Source organism: Melospiza georgiana, chromosome 16, assembly GCF_028018845.1.
Source record: "Melospiza georgiana isolate bMelGeo1 chromosome 16, bMelGeo1.pri, whole genome shotgun sequence".
NCBI lineage: Eukaryota > Metazoa > Chordata > Aves > Passeriformes > Passerellidae > Melospiza > Melospiza georgiana.
Genome location: NC_080445.1, coordinates 7,990,982 through 8,011,993, shown reverse-complemented (window position 1 = coordinate 8,011,993; position 21,012 = coordinate 7,990,982). Strand labels below are relative to the sequence as shown.

The 21,012-nt window shown below is 42.7% G+C and overlaps 2 protein-coding genes across 2 annotated transcripts; both read right to left on the bottom strand.

Annotated features, from left to right (window-relative positions):
• Positions 1-777: 777 nt before the first annotated feature.
• On the bottom strand, positions 778-4,532 carry COQ7 (coenzyme Q7, hydroxylase). Its single transcript, XM_058035462.1, has 6 exons — positions 4,463-4,532; positions 4,123-4,313; positions 3,598-3,712; positions 3,346-3,485; positions 1,889-1,957; positions 778-1,203 (listed from the first exon to the last, which is right to left on the bottom strand). The coding sequence occupies exons 1-6, from the start codon at positions 4,530-4,532 to the stop codon at positions 1,126-1,128; spliced, it is 663 nt and encodes a 220-aa protein (XP_057891445.1). The 3' UTR covers positions 778-1,125.
• A 309-nt stretch (positions 4,533-4,841) lies between these two features.
• Positions 4,842-19,560, bottom strand: TMC7 (transmembrane channel like 7). The gene is made up of 16 exons (XM_058035656.1): positions 19,509-19,560; positions 19,091-19,331; positions 16,833-16,981; positions 16,319-16,486; positions 16,054-16,139; positions 15,401-15,546; positions 14,729-14,876; positions 13,146-13,316; positions 11,466-11,623; positions 10,498-10,615; positions 9,782-9,879; positions 9,280-9,463; positions 8,335-8,465; positions 7,914-8,069; positions 6,969-7,047; positions 4,842-5,912 (listed from the first exon to the last, which is right to left on the bottom strand). Exons 1-16 carry the CDS (start codon positions 19,558-19,560, stop codon positions 5,859-5,861), a joined length of 2,139 nt encoding a protein of 712 aa, XP_057891639.1. The 3' UTR covers positions 4,842-5,858.
• Between the last annotated feature and the right edge of the window lie 1,452 nt (positions 19,561-21,012).

Genomic DNA, 21,012 nt, shown 5'->3' with positions numbered 1-21,012 from the left:
AAGTCACGTTATTCCAAACCAGTCACAGACAGAGAACCAAATGCTACTTTGATTGAACAAAGTAAATAGCATCAGTAGTTCAAGTCTAACAAGGTGACACTTGCAACAGTTTGAGAGATTTAAATTTTAAAGAACATGCAAATTGACAGTCATAACAAAATCAAACAGAATAGGAATTTCTCTATATTAAGATTTAACCTTCTGCCTAAGCTCCTTCACCAAAAAAGGGTAAATAATCCTCTTTAAGAAGTCTTTAATGTCAAATTACTCATCAATCACTACCTACAAACACTAACAGAGCTACTAAAAAAGGCAAGCCCAGATGTACCCAGATTAAATGTTGTCTGAAGCAAAGTAAGATAAGATTGAAAGCTCTAATAGAATATTGAATGCAATTTCACAGTGCTCCAAGTTGCCTTCTCCACCTGCTTTATGACAGGGATCAATTCCTTACATGCTCAGGTAAAAAAAACCTGCAAACCAAACAAACCCAAGAAAATACAAAAAAAAAACCAACAAAAAATCCCCACAAAAAACCAATATAGTAAGTAAATTTCTACTTAAGAATTTGGAACTGTGCCTGAAAAAAGGCCCACCCCAAAACACACAGAAGTCTTTAAGTAAAACTGGTCTTATAATACCAATTTTTATTCAAGATGGACTGAAAATAAATACTTACTATTACTGCACTCATCCTGGAAACAGAAAAAATATTCTTCTTGGTCTGTATAACTATTTTAAAATGAGCTGTGCCAGCTTATTTCAAGTACACATAAATTTGAAGGCAACAGAGAATGTATTTGTCATTTTTATGTCTGTGCATCCATACACAAATATTGTATACATAAACCATGTACAAACATATTGTGCTGCCACCTTGTGAACAGTCTCTGAATAGGGAGGTTCAGTTCACACAGACTCAGCTCTGCCACCTTTATTCACATTTAGCTCAACTGGCTTTAATAGAGATACTTTTTAAATGGGGATTCAATGTGACAAAGGAAGGCTGAATCAAGTGCTCAGTGCAGAAAAATTTAAAAGGCTGAACAAAATAGCTGAGTCTTTCACAATTTCCATATTCTTTTGTGTCACAGTTTATTGCCACAGGTATTATGAAAAATATAACTAAATTCTTTCTGATAAAAATATTGCAGCTTTGCATCCAAGTTGTATGGCTGTCTTCAAAACAGAATAAGCTGGTGTCTGTAAAAAGAATAAAAAATTAAATACATTTACTGAAAGGGTTTTGCTTGAACCAGATTGTGATAATGAACAGTAAGCACTATTAAAAAAAAATCAAAGTAAAAACACATGCATGCCAAGAAAACCCCACCTGTATTTGCAGTCTAATCTATCCTAGAGAAAGTGAAATTAAAATTTATCAACTTTTCAGAATATTCCCTCAACTACTTATAAATATCTTTATCAAGTATTCAGAACATTCCACAAATGTAAGTCAAGAGAAAAACTAGAGAAGTCACATATTCCCCATACAGTATCCAAGGGAGCATAGAATTTAGTTCAGGATTCCACACTTCCTAATAAGATGATGCTTCCAGTTCCCAACACTGTATGGATAGCACTTATTAGCCTTATATCCAAAGATATTTAATTTAAACTGAAATTAAAAGAAAATCTAAAAATTTTCAGAGGACACCTCTTAGGAAAAAAATCAAAACACTTTAACACTTGACATGAATTCCAACAGATTTAGTTCTGTCCTAGAAAAATTAAAATTTTAACAAGCAGGACATTCTTATATGGATTTTTGGGAAAGAGTATCAAGGGCCTTATTTTCTGCTTCTCAAAGAGCTACATCCCTGTCTCTAAGGAAGGAAAGAGCAGCACATGCACATCCTCACAGACAATTAGTCACCATTCTACTCACAGCTTCTGCATCGTGCTCCAGCCCGATGTCGTGGTGCTCCTGCTCCTCATCCCTGAACTGCTTTATGACCTGCAACAGCAGCACCTCCTGAGCCTGCTTTGCACAGAAACCAAGGCAGCAGCACACAAAACAATCTGCTGCTGTCCATCCTGTGCACCATGGCAAGCCAGGGGCTCTCAAACACTTCTCAAAGACTTGAACCTCCAATTCAGCAAGAAGGGAATTATTTACAGCATTCTCCTAACCTGAAGTTCTTCTGGTGGTCTCCAAAGAAGTCTTTAAGTTCAAGCTGTCATTTAATTAATATGTTGTGGTATTTGCTGGGTCCCCAGGACAAAGGAGGAATTGATGAACCTATGTTTTAGAAGGCTATTATATGATACTATATTATACTGTATTATAGTATATATGGTATCATAATATAGTATATATTGTATTGTGTTATACTAATGCTATACTAAACATCAGAAGGTTTAATGAGACACTAATGGAAAAACTCATGACTGACTCCTCAGAGTCCAACACAGCTGATGGTGATTGGTCATGAAGTAAAAACAATTCACATGAAACCAATCAAACATGCACCTGTTGGTAAACACTCTCCAGACCACATTCTAAAGCAGCAAAAGAACAAGCAATAATAAGATAATTAGATAATCAGATAATTATTGTTTTCATTCTTCTCTGAGGCTTCTCCGCTTCCCAGGAGAAGAAATCCTGGCAAAGGGATTTTTCAGAAAATATGACAGTGACAACATATCACTATTTTTTCACTGTTTCAAAAAAAACCTAAAGCCATTGTAACTTTTAAGACTGACTAGTTTCACACCCCCACATTATTCTGACAATTTGAATAAAGGAATTAAGGTCCCTGCTTGCCAATCAGTATGGGTGCTCCTCTGTAAGCTGACAGACACCTGGGCACTGTCCCTGCCCAACAGGTTTGCATTGCTTTTGGTGTCCCCCCTACTTCTCCTCATTCTGGCACTCTGAGTAAACTCACTGCCTGGATTTTGCCCTTTATTTTGTGCCATCTCTATATCTATTTCATTATATCATTATCTTCAGGGGTGGTATTTCCCTGGTGCACCTCGGCACAACCCTGGTTACTTCTGAGACAGTTTCTGCAACAATGGGATACATTGGAATAATCAGATTTTGCTACATGTTACACTATGCACACTGAACACACTGGTAGCCAGCCAGGCTGGGTATGAACCAGTTCCACCTGCTGCTGTGGGAACAGCTCAATCTGCCACAACCACTCACAGGAATGTGTCCAGTTTGATACCTAAAATGATCATCCTTTTATTTTTAATAGTTTCTGTTGACTTCAGCATTCTAAGTGACAGAACAAAAAGATCCACTGTAAATTCTAAAAGCATATTATTTTTAAAAGACTAAATCACATCAGATAATTCAATTTGTTTACCTACTTTTAAGTCATGGTTAAATACCTGCAATAGTTCTTTGTACTTTTCTGGATCCTCCTCTATCAGAGTTCTGATCTGGTTGTTGTAGTGCTCTGATATACTCTCTTCCACAGCCACTGTGCAAGCCATTGCACCCTTCTTCCCAAGCAAAGCACTTCCAGCCCCTGGGGTTGGGGTATCAGACACATGAATACAATGAAATCTGAAGCAAAACAAATAATCTGACACAATTGAAGACTTCATAAAACAACAATAACAGTAATTATCCAGACTCACCTAAAACAAAACCTGCTACGTTCCAGAAAGGCAATAGAACAGTAGGTCGAACTCTGTATGCAACCATGAGCTCATTGAACTTTTTCAGGTGGTTTTTTTCTTGATTCCACATTTGCTGCAAAAGAGATCACAGAGAAGCATAAAACCACAAGAGGTAAATATTTTCAATAAAACTAATAAAAACCAAACCAGCTCAGGCACATACGCTGTCATAGCTGAGGTAATACTGTAACAGCACAAAGAAGAAATGGTGGAGAAAGGCAGGTGCAGATCGTTATAAAAAGGACAGAGAGGAGAGGATAAAAAGATAACAGAAAAACATATTTGCAAAATAGGGCAACACTACAGCAAATGCAGCATCATAACTCCCTTACCAAGTACTCCCAGCACTCCTTATAAACCCGCACGTTTGGAAGCGTTCAGAAAAAACCGGACAATAATCTTGCCATGAAGGCTACGATGTTTCAGCATCCCCGGGCGCTGTTACCCACACGCACAGGGAGCAGGGCCGCGGGAATGGCTGACCTGGATGACGGGTCCCACGCTGGACCTGCCCAGCACGGCCATCTGCCCCGCATAGATGCGGTTCGCCCCGTACTCCCCGGCATGGTCCACGCGGATGATGCGGTCTATGACGGGCTGGGGGAGGCCGTCCTGCGCCACCCGCGAGCTGCACGGCCTGAGGGCGGCCCCGGCGCCGGGCACAGCCCGCACACCTGCCGGAGAGACAAAGGTGACGCCGGCCGGTCCCGGTCCGGGACGGGCGGGTGGACGCTCCCGCCCGCGGAGCCGAACGCCCTAAGGCAGCCCCGGGCGGCGGCGCGGAGGCCGGAGGGGCGGTCAGGGAGCGGAGCCGAGCCCGTACCCGGCCCGCAGCGGAGGGGCCGGCGCTGCAGCAGCGAGCACCGCAGAGCCGGGGCCACGGCCGCCGCCATCGCGGTGAGCGCCACGTCATTACCGCGCGCCGCCCTGGCACGGTTCCCATTGGCCCCGGCACGGTTCGGATTGGCCCCGCCCAGCCACGGCACTGGACAGCGCAGCTGTCAATCAAAGCCCGCTGCGTGGTTGCCATGGGAGCGAGGGGCGGCCCCTAGCGGGCGAGGAGGGAACTGCGGCGGGAGCGGCGCTGAGGGAGCGGCGCTGAGGGCGGCCCCCACGGGCACAGCAAGGGAACGGCGCCAGGCGCTATGATAAAATAAATAGCGTTTATTGAACGGTCATTCCTTTAAAATGAGCACAGAAATCATTCCAAAATATTATATTAAAAAGATAGTGTTTCACATTAACTAAGAACGGACTAACGCAGATTTCAAACAATAAAAGTTTTGTACAAGAAATCCTTAATCACAGTCTTCAAATAAAGGACTGGGTTAGTGGCCTACAGGGACACACGGCTGTCTGATACACACGCTCCCAGCAGTTCAGGTAAGACAGATAAAATGAGAAATTAAGGAGTACTGGCACACTATTGCCAAGCAATAATTTAACTCTGAAATATTCACATTTTAAAACACATAGACCAGTAGTCAAGATGTTCATACAAGAAAAAAAAAAAAACAAATAATAATGACTTAAAACATTAAAAAAAAGAGAGAGCCCCTCCACAGCAGCAAGGCTGGTGACCCAGTAGTGCTGTGCCTGCTGGCTTTTTCCTACCCCAAGTGTTTATTCAGAGCTCTTTTATCAGTTTGTTATCTCTGAACCATTTTATGATCAGTTATCCAGTGTTCAACTGCTCTTTCTACTTCAGACCAGCATAAATGGCAAACCCTCACCTCTAAAAATATCAATTTCAAACCCATGCCATACTTTCTTTTCCTATGCACTATTTCAACATACTTCCATACATACTTGTTTTTAAAATCAAAGCAAATGAAAGGCATTGGAAACATATAAAACCATACCTTTTCCCTCTCTCAGGATTCTTACAGTGTAATGTGTAAAAACAGTACAAAAGGGTTTCAGTTCTGATCACATTTTATGCAAACTCCCTGAAAAATAGGGATCAAATCCCAACAACCCTGAAGCTGTATGACCGTGAAGTATCCTTTTTTGAACAGCTCTAACACAGTATAAGTCAGCTGAATTTCCAAGTTTTGGAAACATTAAGCCTCAGACCACAAGCACCCATTACACAGACCACAGTCCCACGGTGCCAGTCAGCTGCTCAGGTTTTAGAGGATGCAAATACTTCTGCTCTTATCTTCTTGTTCTGGGAGTTTCAGGAAGTCAAGTTCTTTGGGCTTGCGTGGTTTTCAAGGTTACTTCTGAGCTTCTGTTATTTTTCTGATTAGGAACATCTTGTCACGACTTTCCTGGAAAGACAGAAGAACAAGAATGCTCTGCATGAACAGTGTTAATACAAGTCATCTACAACAGCTCATTTCTTCATTAGACATAGGTGCACTCACCAATTGTACTCCCCTAGCACACTCTCAACTGCCTGAACAATTTCAAGCTCACAACGGCCTTGACTTCCTTTATCTCACCTCAGGTTACACACTAACAGTTCTGCATTGAGCGTAGTAAAAACATCTCACACACCTCAAATTTAAAACCATGCTTCCAGGAAGCTGAACAAGAGCAAGCAAACGAAAATAAAAATCACAGAAGAATTTTTACAATTCCCAGCTGATTTGTGAGCACTTCAAAAAGCAGGAAGGCTTTTGTTCCTAAATTCCTCACTCCTGAAAAAGCTCTCCCCAGTAAGTGTTTTTCTGCACACAGGTTGTTAAATGCCATATCTGAAAGAAGCACATATCCAGAAATGGGCTATTCAATAAGAAAGTGAGAAGTCTCTGTCTTTCTGCACTGGCCATCTTCTCCAAAGGGCTCTCAGTGCTGACTTGTTCCACTTTCAGTACCTGCTCAAGCATTTCTGGGCCTAAACTCAAGAGCAAGACCAAAAAGATGCAGCAGAAATACAGACCTGGAGGGCAGGGTAAGGAGTTGGGTGCCTGTTTGTGAGGGCAGAGAAGGAAACAGAAGTGGAGGTTGTGCAAGATGGTGGAGAGGACAGGAAACACAGGATTCAGGTTCTTTGGCAGAAGAAAAAACATGCAGATAATTGGATTTAAATAAGGCAACAGATGACAAACAGGGACACAGCTTCTCAGGGGCACATCTCTTGCATGTGTGTTGCCTGATATAAACAGACCTTGTTGCAGTTGCAGCTGGTACCCAAGAAAATCAACTCCACTGAGAAATTCCACAATGCTTTGGTTATTTTTTCTGGGTAATTTGTAAAACATTCTTTACTGCCTGTTGCAAACACCAAATATCCAGGAGACTATGAAAACCAATATTCGTCTCATTTCTGTACCCCTGAAGTTCTCTTTGTTGTGTGAGTAAAGTGCTGGGTCAGATCTTACCAAAACCAGTTGTTCTCTCAGCTGTTCAACCACTCGTTTGTGTGCTCGAGCCAAGGCAATAACATAGAACATAATAATGCTGTAAACAACAAACAAAAACTGAGAACATAATGATGCTGTAAACAACAAACAAAAACTGAGAACATAATGATGCTGTAAACTACAAACAAAACCACAGAACAAAATGATGCTGTAAACAGCAAACAAAAAGGGAGGACTTGAGATTTCCTGTGTATGTAATAACAAGCTCAGTTCAGGAGAACACATAAATGTGTGCTACAAAAAGGAAGGGCTGGGTGGAGTCCTAAATAAGCCACGTGGTTTTTCAAGCATAGAAGTTTGAGAAAGCATCAGGTAATAAGGCTCCAAAATTTGCAAACAGTTTAACTAAACTGAAATGCAAAAAACTCCATTTAAACTTAAGAAAAACACCTCTTTTTATTGGAAGACTGACCAGACCCTGGAACAGTGTTGTGCAGGCTCTGTATCTTTGGAGATACTGAAAATCTAACTGGGTATGGCTCCTGCTCTACTTGACCCTGTTTTGAACAGGAGAATTGAGTTAAACTCTCTCTGCAGGTGACATCCAACCTTAAAAATTCTATGATTCTACACTGAGTTTTATCTTACAGAATGACTGCTTTGGGAGTTTTGTTTTTTCAGACTGGGGTTTGTGGATAGGAGTAGTGACCACAGGGCTTACAGTACTAATTTGCAGAGGATTCACAGTTAACATTTTTGAGAAGGACATGGTTGAATATGGGATGTGCAAGAGGAAATGGAAGCTCGTGAATGTGAACACATGGGCAAAGACAAAAGGGCTGAGGATTCCTACGGGTTTTGATGCTTTTGACTGCAAAGGGAAAATTTGGCCTAACAGATGCTTGATATGAGTAAGGAAGGAAATGAAGCTGAATAAGGGAATCAAATCTTCACAGTACTCACCAAAGGATCACAAAAAAAGGCACTGCAAAGGCTTCTGATGAAATGCCAAAAAGGAACTGCTGCAGGCCTGTTGGAAACTGAAGTATTGTATCTGGAATAACTTCCCATGAAGTGTTAAAATTCCTGAATGGCCCACAAGCCTTGGAAGAGGGGATTCTGTCAAAGAAGCAGAACAGAATGATATTACACCAAAATGTAAAGATAAAATAATCCAGCACAAACCCAGCACCAGTTTGGTGATGCAGTAAGTGTCCTATGTCTATAAAACTGTAATTTTTGTTTTCCTGAACTAAGCTATAAGTTTGTGTTACACCCTATAGATTTTATTACATTAATCATTCTAAAGTTGTGTGTGTGCTTTTACAGAACTGACAAGCTTGGAACAAGTTTCAACTTCACAGAACAAAACATTGTCACTTACCGTGCTATGCTGAATCCCACAGGGACAAAAGCCAAGAGGAGCCCAATCAACAGCACCACCAGGAAGAAAAAGTTGGAACTTGATGCCCTTACAGGCCTTGCTGCAGGTTTACGTGTGTGTATCAAAACAATCTGAAGAGGGAAGGTGAGTGAAACTGTCACCAGTACATCTATCCAGAGATACACCCAAATATACTTCCCCCAGCAACTGAATTTTCCATTCTCTAATATGCCACCACACAACCACCTCCTTTGATATGTATGGGCTGGGAAGGGCTAAGACAAGATTGCCTCACACTTTGGTATAAGTCAGTGTCTCCTAATTTGTGTAAGAATTTGATCCAGAGGACCTCACACACGTGCACAGAGTCAACAGCACCAACCATTTGGTGTAGGACCCATGGCACTGCTGTTGGCTTTGTTCAGCCACAGCTTCTCTGGATACATCCCCTCTTGCAAGACCTAAAGTATCAGCAAGAATTGGAGGCACAGAAGGAGCTGTGTGGTCACTGAGCAAAACTTCTGATAGTCAGAAATCACATAAACATCCAACCCAGCTTAGATTTTCCATTTTGGTCCCAAATTTTTAGCAGTTTTGCAAAATTTTGTCCAAGTTTTAAGCTGTGTTGCTAGTAAACAGATTACTGCACAGAAGTTTTATAAACTAACTTTGTTACATAAAAAGCTATTCTTTTAAATAAAGACAAATAATTTGAGAAGTGGTAATTGAAATGTGGCTTTGCTTGATTTCAAAGCAAAATTCTACTGTCTGTTAAAAGCACAAACCCTTACTGAAAATGGAATATCATTGGCTCAATCCATCCACTGCATCTACAGGTGGTTTTAGGGTTTTTTTTTGGTTTTAAATCCCTGCATATCTATATGCCTGCATTACAAAAACCACAGAGATGTACTCAATTCTTTATCAAGCACATGCCCTCATTACCTTTTTAACATAAAAGATGATGAAGTATTTTATAGTTGCTATTGCAGGGAGAAGTGGTGAAAAGAAGGTTCCAATGAAGCAAATAGTCTGCCCATAAATGATTTCCAGGACACTGTCAGAAATTGCAAATTCCTTCTCTCCAAACCACTGAACAAGCTTCCAAGAGCAATGAGTTACTAACAACCTGAAACCAACGAATATTTTTAGTCCTAAACTGAAGTTGTAGAATTGAGATGCATTCTAACACATTTGAAACACACACAACTTAGCATTGAAGCATTAGACAACATAACAGAAAAGGTCTGAAGCAAAAAGCTCTCAAATATCAAAGCCTATACAGCCACGTGAATAGCAAACAGGTGCTCAAACCACCAGAAATATGTTTGTGCTTTATTTTTAAATTAGTAATTTGGTTAGCAGTATGGGGAATTTAAAGCAGAAAAAAGAAAATGTGTTTCATATATCATTTGTAAAAATATGCTCAAAAAGCAGAGATACATACTTTCTGGGGAAGTCTACAAACAGGGCCACAGCAAGAATTACAATGAAATCAAATATCATCAGTTTGTACATTTCTTGCCCAACATCAGATTCCCAGCACTGTAAAAACAAGTTAAGAAAAACAAGATTAGAAGTCTAAATAAACAAGTGAACAATCTGTCTACTACTAAAGCAATAATCATCTCAGTTAACACCATGAAGGTTCAAATGCTATTAACTCCAATTTCTAAAATACTCAAGTGTTTCAAAGTTCCCATGCTAAGCTTTTCACTTTTTTATTTTGTTTGGTTTTGGGGTTTCTCTGTGAGGTGGGGCAGGGGGGGTGTGGCTGTGTTTGGTTTGGTTTTGGTGGCTGGGGAGTTTTTTTGGGGTGCTTTTGTTTTCTTTTGAGGAAAACCCATTTGCCTTAATGCCACAAAAGGCAGTAGCACAACATCTCCAAAACACAGCTACCTCAGACAATCCTCATGGTGGACAGAAAGTCTGTACTAAGGAATCATCTGCCACTGGACTAACTCTAATCAGAGTTTTAGACAAGCAAAGGACAGATGTGTAACCACTGCACTGCTTTGCACTGAGCAGTGGGAATCAACACCAGGTGTAGCATGAATAGCAACCCCAGGGCTCCTACTGAACACCTCTAGACAAGCAACTCTCGTGGAAACAAATCTCCTTTCACAAGCTCAGATGATTAAACACCAAGATAAATCTGCTTACAGGATAGAGTTTGTAATTGTATCCACAGGGCTTACACTTGTCACTGCCACAGTCGGAGATCTGACTCCACAGTGAGAACAAGAGAACGCCAATATTGGCCAACCGTACGAAGACACACCTGCAATAGAGGCAAAACCTAACTCCAAATGTGCCAAAAAACAGCCATTTAACACTTTTCTCACCTTGTACAGGAGTCCAAGGAAGCCTTAAAACACAGAAGGGTCATGCAGACCTTTAACAGGCAGCCAGCCAGATAATAAACACATTTCTTTCCTTAGCAGTAAGTTAAAATTGCTTTTGACCTTCCCAGCTTTAGGCTATAGCCCCTCATTTCTTTTCTCAGTAGTGTTCCTAGATCAGCCATTTCAGCTGCAGATCTTGATGCTGCAATGGGTTGCAATTCCCTCAAGTACTGTTCATGCATTTCCATTTCATGTAGCTTCAGGCCTTCTGAAGCACTTGGCCAAATCACAAATACAAAGCATGGACTTGCAGAGTTCAGGTGCTTCAACCCAGATCTTACTGCCTTAAGCTACCAAACACCAGCTCTTACACTGACACATCTTTTACCCCAAAACTTTTAACTTCTGCCTTTAGCAAGCTGTGCTTCAGTCACTGCTGTACACTCACTTTTGCTCATTCAGGGAACTGCTGCATACAAAGCAGTGAATCCACAGCTCTGCAGCCACAAGTTCTCTACTGACTATTTATTCAGGTTGAAGATGTCCAGACCACACAGCTAAATGGGGCCAAGAAAAAAACTTGGACACTGAGATGACTGCCGTGTACTGTCATCAAAAACACATTGTTCCCAGATTTAAAGTTTCCAACTAAACATTGGCCAAACAATGCCTCCTTGGTTTCCAGTGCCAGCTTCTCTGCTTCTTGACATTTCAATGTTACAATATATATAGCCTAACAAGAACAAGTGGTTGAAACATCCAAAGCCACAATAAAAAGATCTTTACCTCAAGAGTGTCAGCTTGATTTCAAAGGCCGGTGTATACTCTTCAAATTTGATCAGAAATGTAAAGATCAGAGGAGCGATGAAGTTGGCCAGTGTGATCACCATGGAAGGCAAATACTGCACTAAGAGATTAACCTGGAAGTTTGCATTGCCAATGTCCTGCAGGAGAAGAGATGAGACAAACACAATGCTTAGAGAAACACACCTTCCTGAGCATGCTGTCCCCAGCTACACACCAGCCTGCCTTGCCCAGGATCCAGGCAGCATCTTTTACTCTGTCTTCATCCTCCACTGACATTTACATTGGCAACAAGAATCAACACCAGGTGTAACATGAATGGCAAACCCAGGCCTGACTCTGAACACCTCCAGACAAGCAAATTTCATGGAGAACAAATCTCTCTCCTTTACAGGAGCTTGATCCCTGCTATCTGTGCAGTTTGCTGCTACACACCCTTGATTTCTCCTGCTCCTTTCATCAGGACCTCCCTCCCCCTCCAGGTAAGAGTATTTCTGAGCTTCCTTAAAGCTTCTGTTTAAAGAGGTTAAACTCACCAAGGTTTGTGTCTGACTGTTGCTAACCAGCACCAAGACTACCAGGTTTTACAGCTATTCCAAGCGCAGACACTTTTCAATTTAGTCTTACTGGTGCTAAGCAACTCAGGATGGACTTTCCTACCATCCTGACAAGCTCCTCTAACTGCTCATTAAGACAAGGTCAAGATATCAGCCCTTCTACTTAAAGCCCACAGTAAGTGAAGCTGTTCTTGAAGTTGTTCAGTGTTGTGCAGTCCTCTTCTCTGCCCTCAAACAGTATCTCTGACACATAAACTCATTTAGCCCCCATTTCCTGCTTCTGTCCCTGCAATCCTGGCAGTTTACAGAAGTTCACAGTTAGGTCCACCATGAGCACAACTTTCCTTGTGAACAGTTAAATCCATCACACCAGGAACTTACACAGAGGAGAAAAAAATTGTGGTCCCCATTTCTACCAGACTAATCAAACCCTGGGGTCCTAGAGAGAAGTCAATTACTTTTGTGAAGCTGTCACAACCAGAAGTTTGTTTGCTTTGTTCTTCTTCTGAACCACTCTTTCCATCTGCTTGTCCTGCCAGAGGTGAAACCAACTCAACCTGATTCTTTCTGCTAGTGATGCAAGAACATTTGCTTCTAAAAACTGCTGTGTGATCAAAGCCTTCCTGTTTCTCCACACTGGGTAATCAAGCCACAAGACAGATCACAATCTTCACTCTGCCTTCCCCTGAAGTGCATTTTTGCAGCTGACAGTGAACCAGATGACGTGAAACTGATCATGATGAAGTTTGATTTAACCAGGTCAGCTCTCCCAGCCAGTTCACTGTCCAGACCCAGCAGGTCAGTGAGGTGAGCACAGTTACAAGGGAAATGCAGTGAGTGCTGCTCTTCTTGTCAGCTCCAAGGCACTCAACACTGAAGCCTCTGCAGCAATGGGAGACATCACTGGGGAGGCTTTTTTGGCACATGGTTCTTGATCTTTCCTGCTCTCATCTACTAAAAAAAAATATCTAAGTCTGTAGAAAGCATTTTCAGATCCCTGCATGAAAGGTGCTATATTAAGATACTTGACTCTTGCACAATAGTTCCTCTTGCTGTAATCACCAGCCTTCACCAAATCTGTCCTAGTCTCATTTCTTATACTCACATTGGAGTTTTCTTGAGAGAAGACAGTTACTCTATAAATTGAGTAAAAACATCCTGATAAAATGGCAATGACAATTATATTTATAAATATTCTCAGAGAGTAGATGCGAAGCTTTTCTTCCGTTCTCCTCTCAGCTATTTTTTGCTTCAGTTTTTCTTCCTGCAAGTCCATCTACAAAGAAAAGAAAAAAGAGATGCAGTTTTTTGATGCAGCATACAACATTTAACACCATGTCTTCTCCCCCTGAGAAGTGCAAATCTGTAGCCTGTTCCAGGAGAGTCAGTCCAGTGCCTGCCCAAGCACACAGAACAGAATGTCTTTTCCTTCACAAAACAGGTCCCTGCAGAGATGGAAGCACCTGTGTGCTCACCCTCCTCGAGCTGAGGGCTCTGTAGCCAAAGACAAGAGTCCTGCAATCCTCTTCTCTCTACTGTATCAGTAACACATTTCCTTGAGGACAGACAGTTTGCCTGTTTGTTGAGAGACTGCTCTCAGCTGGAAACTAAACTCTGAAATGGGTAAACCAGTCACTAATCTCGTTACTTCTGCAGGTAAGTAACTATGGTTCAAAATCCCTTCTATTCTTTATGAAGGAAAACTCAGTCTTGAGCAGCTTGTCATGTAAACTTGGTGTATTTCACCTTAACTGACAGGAAAATACAGTATCTCCTGTGAGGGTAATTTAATTTGGGCAAACCCACATAACACCTATATGAGAGTATTTTCTGAGGATTTATGTCCATCAAACAGTAATATTAAGGGGCTAGTTCTTCTAAGATGTGTGTTCTGGAGGCAAAAGTGTAGCAAGTAAAGGAATTTCTGATTCTATGATGAAAATAGATGACTGTGAACTTCATTAGAGCAGAAAGCAACTCACTGTAATTTATGAAGTCTGTAATTACTGCTTTGTGGTTTGAAGTGGAAGCATCTTCTCAAAGGTAATATTTTCACTACACAAATCTCTGCTTCCAGTGTACAGAGGGCTAAAAGAAGGTAGGTCCTTGTTTTACCAAAAGAACCTTTCAGACTTTTTTCAGTGCTTTATGATTTGGGAAATCTATAGCTCCATCAGCATTTTGTATGTGCATGTGTGCCAAAGACACCTAGTGAGAATTTTTCAGTATCTTCTTACTGCAACAATACTCTCAAGCAGTACAAAGAGCACCATCTGAATTTTATTTCTCCCCAAACTACTCCTAACTGCACTGCATGCTTAAACCCCAGAACACTCCAACTCATCCCTGCAGGGTATTGCCTGCAGCTGGGACAGCTTTTCCTGTTGGACTATGCAGAAAATAACACAGGAAGCAGGACTGGAGCGTGAGGAAGAGGCAGATAAGAAAAGCAGCTACAGGCTGGCGTGGGTCCCCAGCGCAAGGGGAAGGGCCAACAACATCCATGCCAATCCTTCTCACGCTGCACCAGCTACCTAGAAAGCATGCAAGAGGATGTGGGCTGCACCCCCAAAACAAGCAACTTCCAATCCTTCTCAACTTTATTCCCTCACCTGCAAAACTGCACACATCTGTTTTAGCCATCAAAGCTGTATGAAACCAGAATCACAAAAAGCAGAAGTTACTCACCTGGAGCTCATATTGCAAGCTGCGATGTTTCAGCCGGGCTGCATTTGGGTCTGTAATGCAGAAGTCCCAGCCTGCAAAGACTTTGTTACAGTAACTCTGAAATGGATCTGCATCGTGCACTAAGTTGTGCTTAAAGCCTTCCACAGACCTAGAGAAAAATTTGTGAGAAGATGTATTTTATGCACAGGAAACACACACACAAGGAACCTGGCTGATCAAAGACCCTCACAGTGAGCAAACTGTCACCTTTGCTTAGTACCAGCCAGTGTCTGGGACTCTTTCAGTGTGAGATTCTGCAGCAGCTGACCCTGACTGATACAGGTTATTCCCACCTGCACTTCAGCACAGTCACACCTCCTCACCTCACCCAGACCCAGCAAAGGAAACCGAGATGGCACAAATAAAACTCAATCAAAACCCCCAAAAAAGTCCTCCAACAAATTCAGTATAGTTGAGAGGCTTTTACTTATAGGTATGCATACATATGAAAAACTGATACTTCAAATTGTTTTCTTGTTCCCAAGCATTCCAAAGGCTACTGAGGCACTGCACCCTCAGGCAAAAGACTCCCCATTCCACACAAACAGCTCAAGAAAACAGTATGTTCCCTTCAAGAAGGAATACAATCTAAACTGTACAACAACTAACAGTAAATAACACCAACATCTTTACCTCTTTATTATCCAGAGGAAACTTAAGGCAAGGTAGGCAAATGTAGCCAGCAGGTATGCCAGTGGCAAATTGTACCTCATGATACTGATCCATACAGCATCTATTGAGTAATAGCCATAAAATAAACTTGTCACTTCAAGGAATCCCTGTGAAAACAAAGTTAGAATAGAATTTGTAACAGCAGCAACAACTGCCTCATAAAATCCAACATGGCATTAAGCAAGTAAATTTTGTAAGTTTAAAATTTGAGCCCCTGGCAAGCTACAAGTCTGTAGCTTCTAAATGCCGCCATTGCCTTACCAAACTGTAGTGCAGGCACTGTGTGCTTAAAATCCCTCCCTTCTCCAATCAAAGAGCTGCAGGACACAGACACTGGGACCCTACACAGAGAGCACAATAGGCAGTGTGCTCCAGCATAATGAGGGGCAGCAGCTGGGGAGGAGAGGCACAGGCTGCAGCACGTGGCCAGCCAGGCCTTGTGCTCACTCAGTAAAAGTCAGTTTGAAAACTGCCCTTCTCAGAGATAACATACCCCAGTGATGCATATCCCTTACAATTTTTCAAAATTATCAAAGCTTCATTCCACAAGTAATTTTTTTTTAATTTTAAATGCAACACGAGACACAATTTAAAAAACCCAACTAATTACTTACAGTGCCACTGAGCAAATCTTTGAGGTAAGTATAGAAGTACACAAGTCCCTTATTACCACTAGGTTTATAAATTGTGCAGATAATATCTGTCAAAAGAAAGGTATGAAAAGTCACTCAAATGGTAATGCCCACTGACCTGCAAGATCACGTTAATTCAAACATGCCACACTCTTATAAAAAGTCTTTCCTTTTTTTCTGGGAAGTGGAGAAGAAGCTGATGGAAAAGGGGAATCTTACAACAGCTGTATATAGAGAAGATGTTTACCTATGTTCTTTGGAGGAATATAAGCAATGGTACTGTTGAATAATCCAAATGTAGAAATTATGGTGGGAAGAACAACAAAACTGAACATCAGGATAAAAATTATGAAGTTCAGCAGGACCAGAAAGCGCAGGAAGGAGAAGTAGGACTGGATACCAGTACCAAATTTCCCTGGGAATAAAAGAAACATGTGCCAATAATTAAGGTGATAAAACCATTGAAAATACAGAGAGAGCAGATTATAAAATCAGTTTCACTGAACCAAAGAAACATTGTTAAAGCTAGTTTTAAGTACTACAGACTTTTAGCAATATAACTGAAATGGAGGTTGGACATATTAATAATTTTTTCCAATATATTTCCTTCTATCATATAATGGATTTTACATTCAACAATAACAAGGTAAGAAAGTAACTTAAGCACATGCAGTTATATCTGAAACTATGCTCACACAGGTAAAACTGCCAATAACAGAAGCAACTTTCCAGAGGAGAAATGGACATCAGACAAGAAATACCTTCTATGCTGCGAATGTCACGTCGCCAAAGCACCAGGTAAGATGACAAGCCCTTGACTTCACTGACTGCTTTTTTCAATGATTTACTGCTAGTTCTTTTCCACTTCTCCCATCTGGATAAACGTTCTGTTTCAGCCTGCTGAGAGTCCCTAAAAGTCCAGGAATACAGTTACTGAGCACAAGAAATAATTTTTCACTCCATGTAACAGGGCTTAGCAGGATGGAGCCTGCCCACAGCCTTCAGGGAAATAGCCACAGACACACAAGCTCTCCCCATCTGATCTTGCTGGTAATGGAAACATCAACTTAATTCAAACAGGGCAAGCTGTCTCATGAAAAACACTCACCTCTCTTGGAGAAAAAAACAAATAAACAAAGAAAAAAAACCCAACAAAACAAAATTGACAATGATAGTGTTTTGAAATATTTGCTGGAAAGTGTCAATTCAATGAATTTGAGAAAATATTTTTTGCCACCACCTCTGGGGATGCACTGTTCGAATAACAAGCTGCAAATAAACACTGAGAATGTGCCGCTGTCTGTAATTTTTAAACAGTCACTTATGGATTTTCATAGTATATGAGTACATTTGCATTTTAAAAAATGCTGCCTGGTCAGCAACAGCATCAAAGAGAATTCTGAGTGGCTCAGAGTTTTTATTTTGTGGTTTCTTTTAAGAAACCTTAAAACCAGACAAAACTTCACAGAAACACAGCTTGAAAGTGGACTTGTATGCAGCAAATTCTTCTCCAGCCTCTGATGCCACTGAAGAAGGGCAGTAGTTAAGTAAGTACCTATGAGAACATGATGCTGTGGTAACAAGGTTTCAGTTTTAACACTTGTAGTCAACCCCACTCATGTGCCCAAGGGATGCACTGCCATGTGTGCTGTGTTGCCTGTTTCCACATGGCTCGAGCATTTTGGCAGGAAGTCAAATTAAACCTACACAAACAATCAAGCAGGCAGCAGATGACCTCAGCTTTAAGAGCAAATACATCTCCTCTCAAGAGATTTCATTCTGTGCAAACTACAGGCTGCAGTTTGCAGTGTTTTAACTCCGCAGAACTGTCTGGCCCCTTCTCGGTTTGCATTGTAAATAGAAGCGTGGGTTGCACATTCATCTGAGTTACAGAAGTTGAGTGTTCAGCTCTCAGGACGTTTGTGCCAAGCACTTTGTGTTGGCAGCTGCTACACAAATGCAGATCACCGATCTGTAGAAGCGCCAGGAAGCCCCACCAGAATCTCTCAGTGCTAACATGTGTAAACAAGCCTGGGACATCGCAACTCCTCCCTCCAGTTCCTTTTTCTTGAAGAGCTGAACTTTAGATACCCAACTTCAAGTAAAAATTCAAGGTCTCGAGCACTTTACCATGACCTAGATCTTCTACTGTTTCTTGTGTACAGCCTATAGAATTGAACGCCAGGGTCAGGCTGCTTGCCACTGCTCTTGCAATAGAGTAGCTCTTGTTCTCCCTGGAGTACCAGACATTAGTTGTACTTCCACCTCTCTTCTGGTTCATAACTAGAATCTATACTGAGCCAGTGTACCTGATTTAAAGGTGGAGCTGTATTCTGACAGTGCAAAACCACATCCTGTAACACTGTCCTCAAAGCAGCTTTCAGCCCAGCAGCGAGACATGAGACAACAAGCACTGAAATTCAGGCGGGGCAAAGCAAGGTCTTTGCAACCCGTCCCTCCGGGGGGTTACCACCCGGGGGGCAGGAACAGCCCACAGGAAAGAGTCATTTAAAAAGGAATGGGGCGGGGGGAGAAGATAAAAAGAAGCAAAGGGCCTGGGAAGCTTCCTATCAACTGTACAGAGCCACAGCAGAGAGAGCACTGCATTGTGTAAGAGCAGCTAAGCAGACTCAAGAGCAGCAGCACTCGCATAGCAGCGGGGGGAGGTGTGTGTGTTCGTGCAGATAACTCACAGTGACCCTTGAAAGCACAAAACTCTGAGAAAAAAAAAAAAAAAAAAGTACCAAAAACCCCTAACGAAAAACGGTGAGAATGCGTTTGTTTGCTACAGTTAATTCTCAGTTCTGCCTAATTTCTTCCAATTCAACCTACTTCTGTCCCCAGTCAGCCACACCCTCGTGTCAGCCAAGAGCACTCGGGCACCTTCGTGTCAGAATCACATACCACAGGGTGAAACAGACACAGCCGAGTTCTCCTCCACCCTTCCAGCGCACCTGGCTTGTGTTTAGGAAAAAGTCATTTAAAAAACCAAATCAAGGAAGAAACGCGTAAAATTAACCTTGCTCTCCTCTTGTCTGCCATGCACACCGGGCGCTCTCGGGCAGGGCGCTCAGCCGCCCCTCCGCTCTCCTGCGGCAGCGCCCGGGCCGCGTCCCCGCGGCTGCCGTTGGTGCCCAACGGGGCCGCCCGGCGCTCCTGGGTGCCCCCGCGGCGCCTCCGCGCTGACTGGCAGCTGGGCAGCTCCTGCAGGAAATCCACAGGTGCGGCGCCGTGCGGCTCCTCGGCGAGCAGAGAGAGCCCTGCGAGGGAGAGACGGGCGCTGCGGGTCGGGGGTCGCGGCACCGGGGCACCGGGACCCCGCAGCGCCCGAGGGGCGAGGGAGGGCAGCGCCGCTGCTCCGCTCCGCTCCCGCACCGTGCCTGCATCCCCCCGCCACCTGCGGCCGCGCTGCCGCCCCGCCTGCCCCGCGCCCTCACCGCCGCTGTCCCGCTGCCATCCCGGCCCCGCGGCGGCCCCCAGCCCGCTCATGGCTGCGGGGGAAGCCGGAGCCCCGCGCCGGTGCTGCCGTTTCCGGGCGGCGGCTGCCGGGAGTGGGGCGAGGCTGCCCCGGGGCCGCCTTCCCCCGGCCCACGCCCGCCGGGGGCGCCCGCAGCCAACAGGATCGCGTTTTGGGGCAGCCGAGTCTTTCCGTTCCTCTTAGCCCCGGCTTGTTTTAAACTCTCCGTGAAGATCCACGGCAGGGTATAAAGCCTCCTGCCGTCAGCCCGCTCTCTCTACTAGTATGGGTTCACGCACCCCAGGTGCGGGCTGGGGGTGTTCTGGCTGCTGGGCATCTCTCACCGGCGTTTGGCTTGGAAATAAGTTTAGTTTCCATGTCTTCCGTCAGTATTAACTGCCCGTGCTGGTGTTGGGTGCTGTAAAAACTTTCAAATTCCCATGCTTTGTCAACTCCCATTAGGTCACAAGCCCCAACTCTCAGCTTGTTCTGGGGCTGGACGCAGTGGTGCAGGCTGCAGTGGAAACAGCACAGCTTTACTCTTGAATGTGAAAACTTGGTGTGAACTGGAGCAAGTAAGTCAGTAGATGCTGAACCTTTTTTCCATCTGAGAGCAAGGCGTGGGTTTTGTGTGAACTTGTAGAAACCGTCTCAGAGAAACTTATTTCTTGGAACAATTCTTGCCTTTTGTGTGAAAATAACAGAGTCTGTGATAAATAAAGAAATGAAGCCTCCAAAAGTCTCAAAAGCCTTACATGGAGGGGAAAAAATTTATTTCTAGCCTTTCCTACTTTTTCTACTGATAGTTAAAAGATAGCCAGATTTTTCTGAAGATTCTTCATGCACTTTTTGCAGTAGTTTTAAAAATAGGTCATTTTTAGGCTTCGGAATGCTGAATCAGACACAAATGAGCATGTTTTTTCTTTTAGCTGTGTGTCGTCAGCTCAGATATGTTTTTTAAATTGCTTTGCTAGCAACGATCTATGTAGGTAATCTGTTTTCATAATAAAACCATAAAATGTCGTTGATAAAAATAAAAGTTCTCAAAGTAATTTAGATGTTGATGTTTGTAATCTGTGTTACCAGCAGAGGTGAAAGGTATATCTTAAGGGGAATTGTTGTGAAATACGCACATGGAATTAAAGCACAGCAACTTCCTTATTGCACTGAATGACTTAAAAAATCAACAAAGAAACACACCATAGAGGTGCTCTTGCCTTTCTGCTAGCAGGTTTATCTTTGGCAGTTGAACTTGATTATCTCAAAGATATCTTCCAGCCTTGATGGTTCTACAATTCTATAACTAATTTTTAGCTATTTCTGATGAGAACAACTTATAACTTGCTCTCATCCTTCCATAAGTCACTCTGGAGGCCTATTACTTTTTTCCCTTCTCCTTTTCAGCGATCTCAGAGATTTCAGAGATCAGGATGGTTTTTGCCAGGTGGAATTTTTTTGTATAGCAAAGGCTGATCCTGTGAGTG

Excerpts from the sequence above, each read along its gene's own strand:
- COQ7 (XM_058035462.1), bottom strand. The coding sequence starts at position 4,532 with ATGGCGGCGGCCGTGGCCCCGGCTCTGCGGTGCTCGCTGCTGCAGCGC. Across the intron at positions 3,713-4,122 it reads GCGTGGGACCCGTCATCCAG|CAAATGTGGAATCAAGAAAA; the intron begins GTCAGCCATTCC and ends TCTCTTTTGCAG. Across the intron at positions 3,486-3,597 it reads CGTAGCAGGTTTTGTTTTAG|GGGCTGGAAGTGCTTTGCTT; the intron begins GTGAGTCTGGAT and ends CCCCAACCCCAG.
- TMC7 (XM_058035656.1), bottom strand. The coding sequence starts at position 19,560 with ATGAGCGGGCTGGGGGCCGCCGCGGGGCCGGGATGGCAGCGGGACAGC. Across the intron at positions 16,140-16,318 it reads TATTCCTCCAAAGAACATAG|ATATTATCTGCACAATTTAT; the intron begins GTAAACATCTTC and ends TTCTTTTGACAG. Across the intron at positions 9,880-10,497 it reads ACAATTACAAACTCTATCCT|TGCTGGGAATCTGATGTTGG; the intron begins GTAAGCAGATTT and ends TTGTTTTTACAG.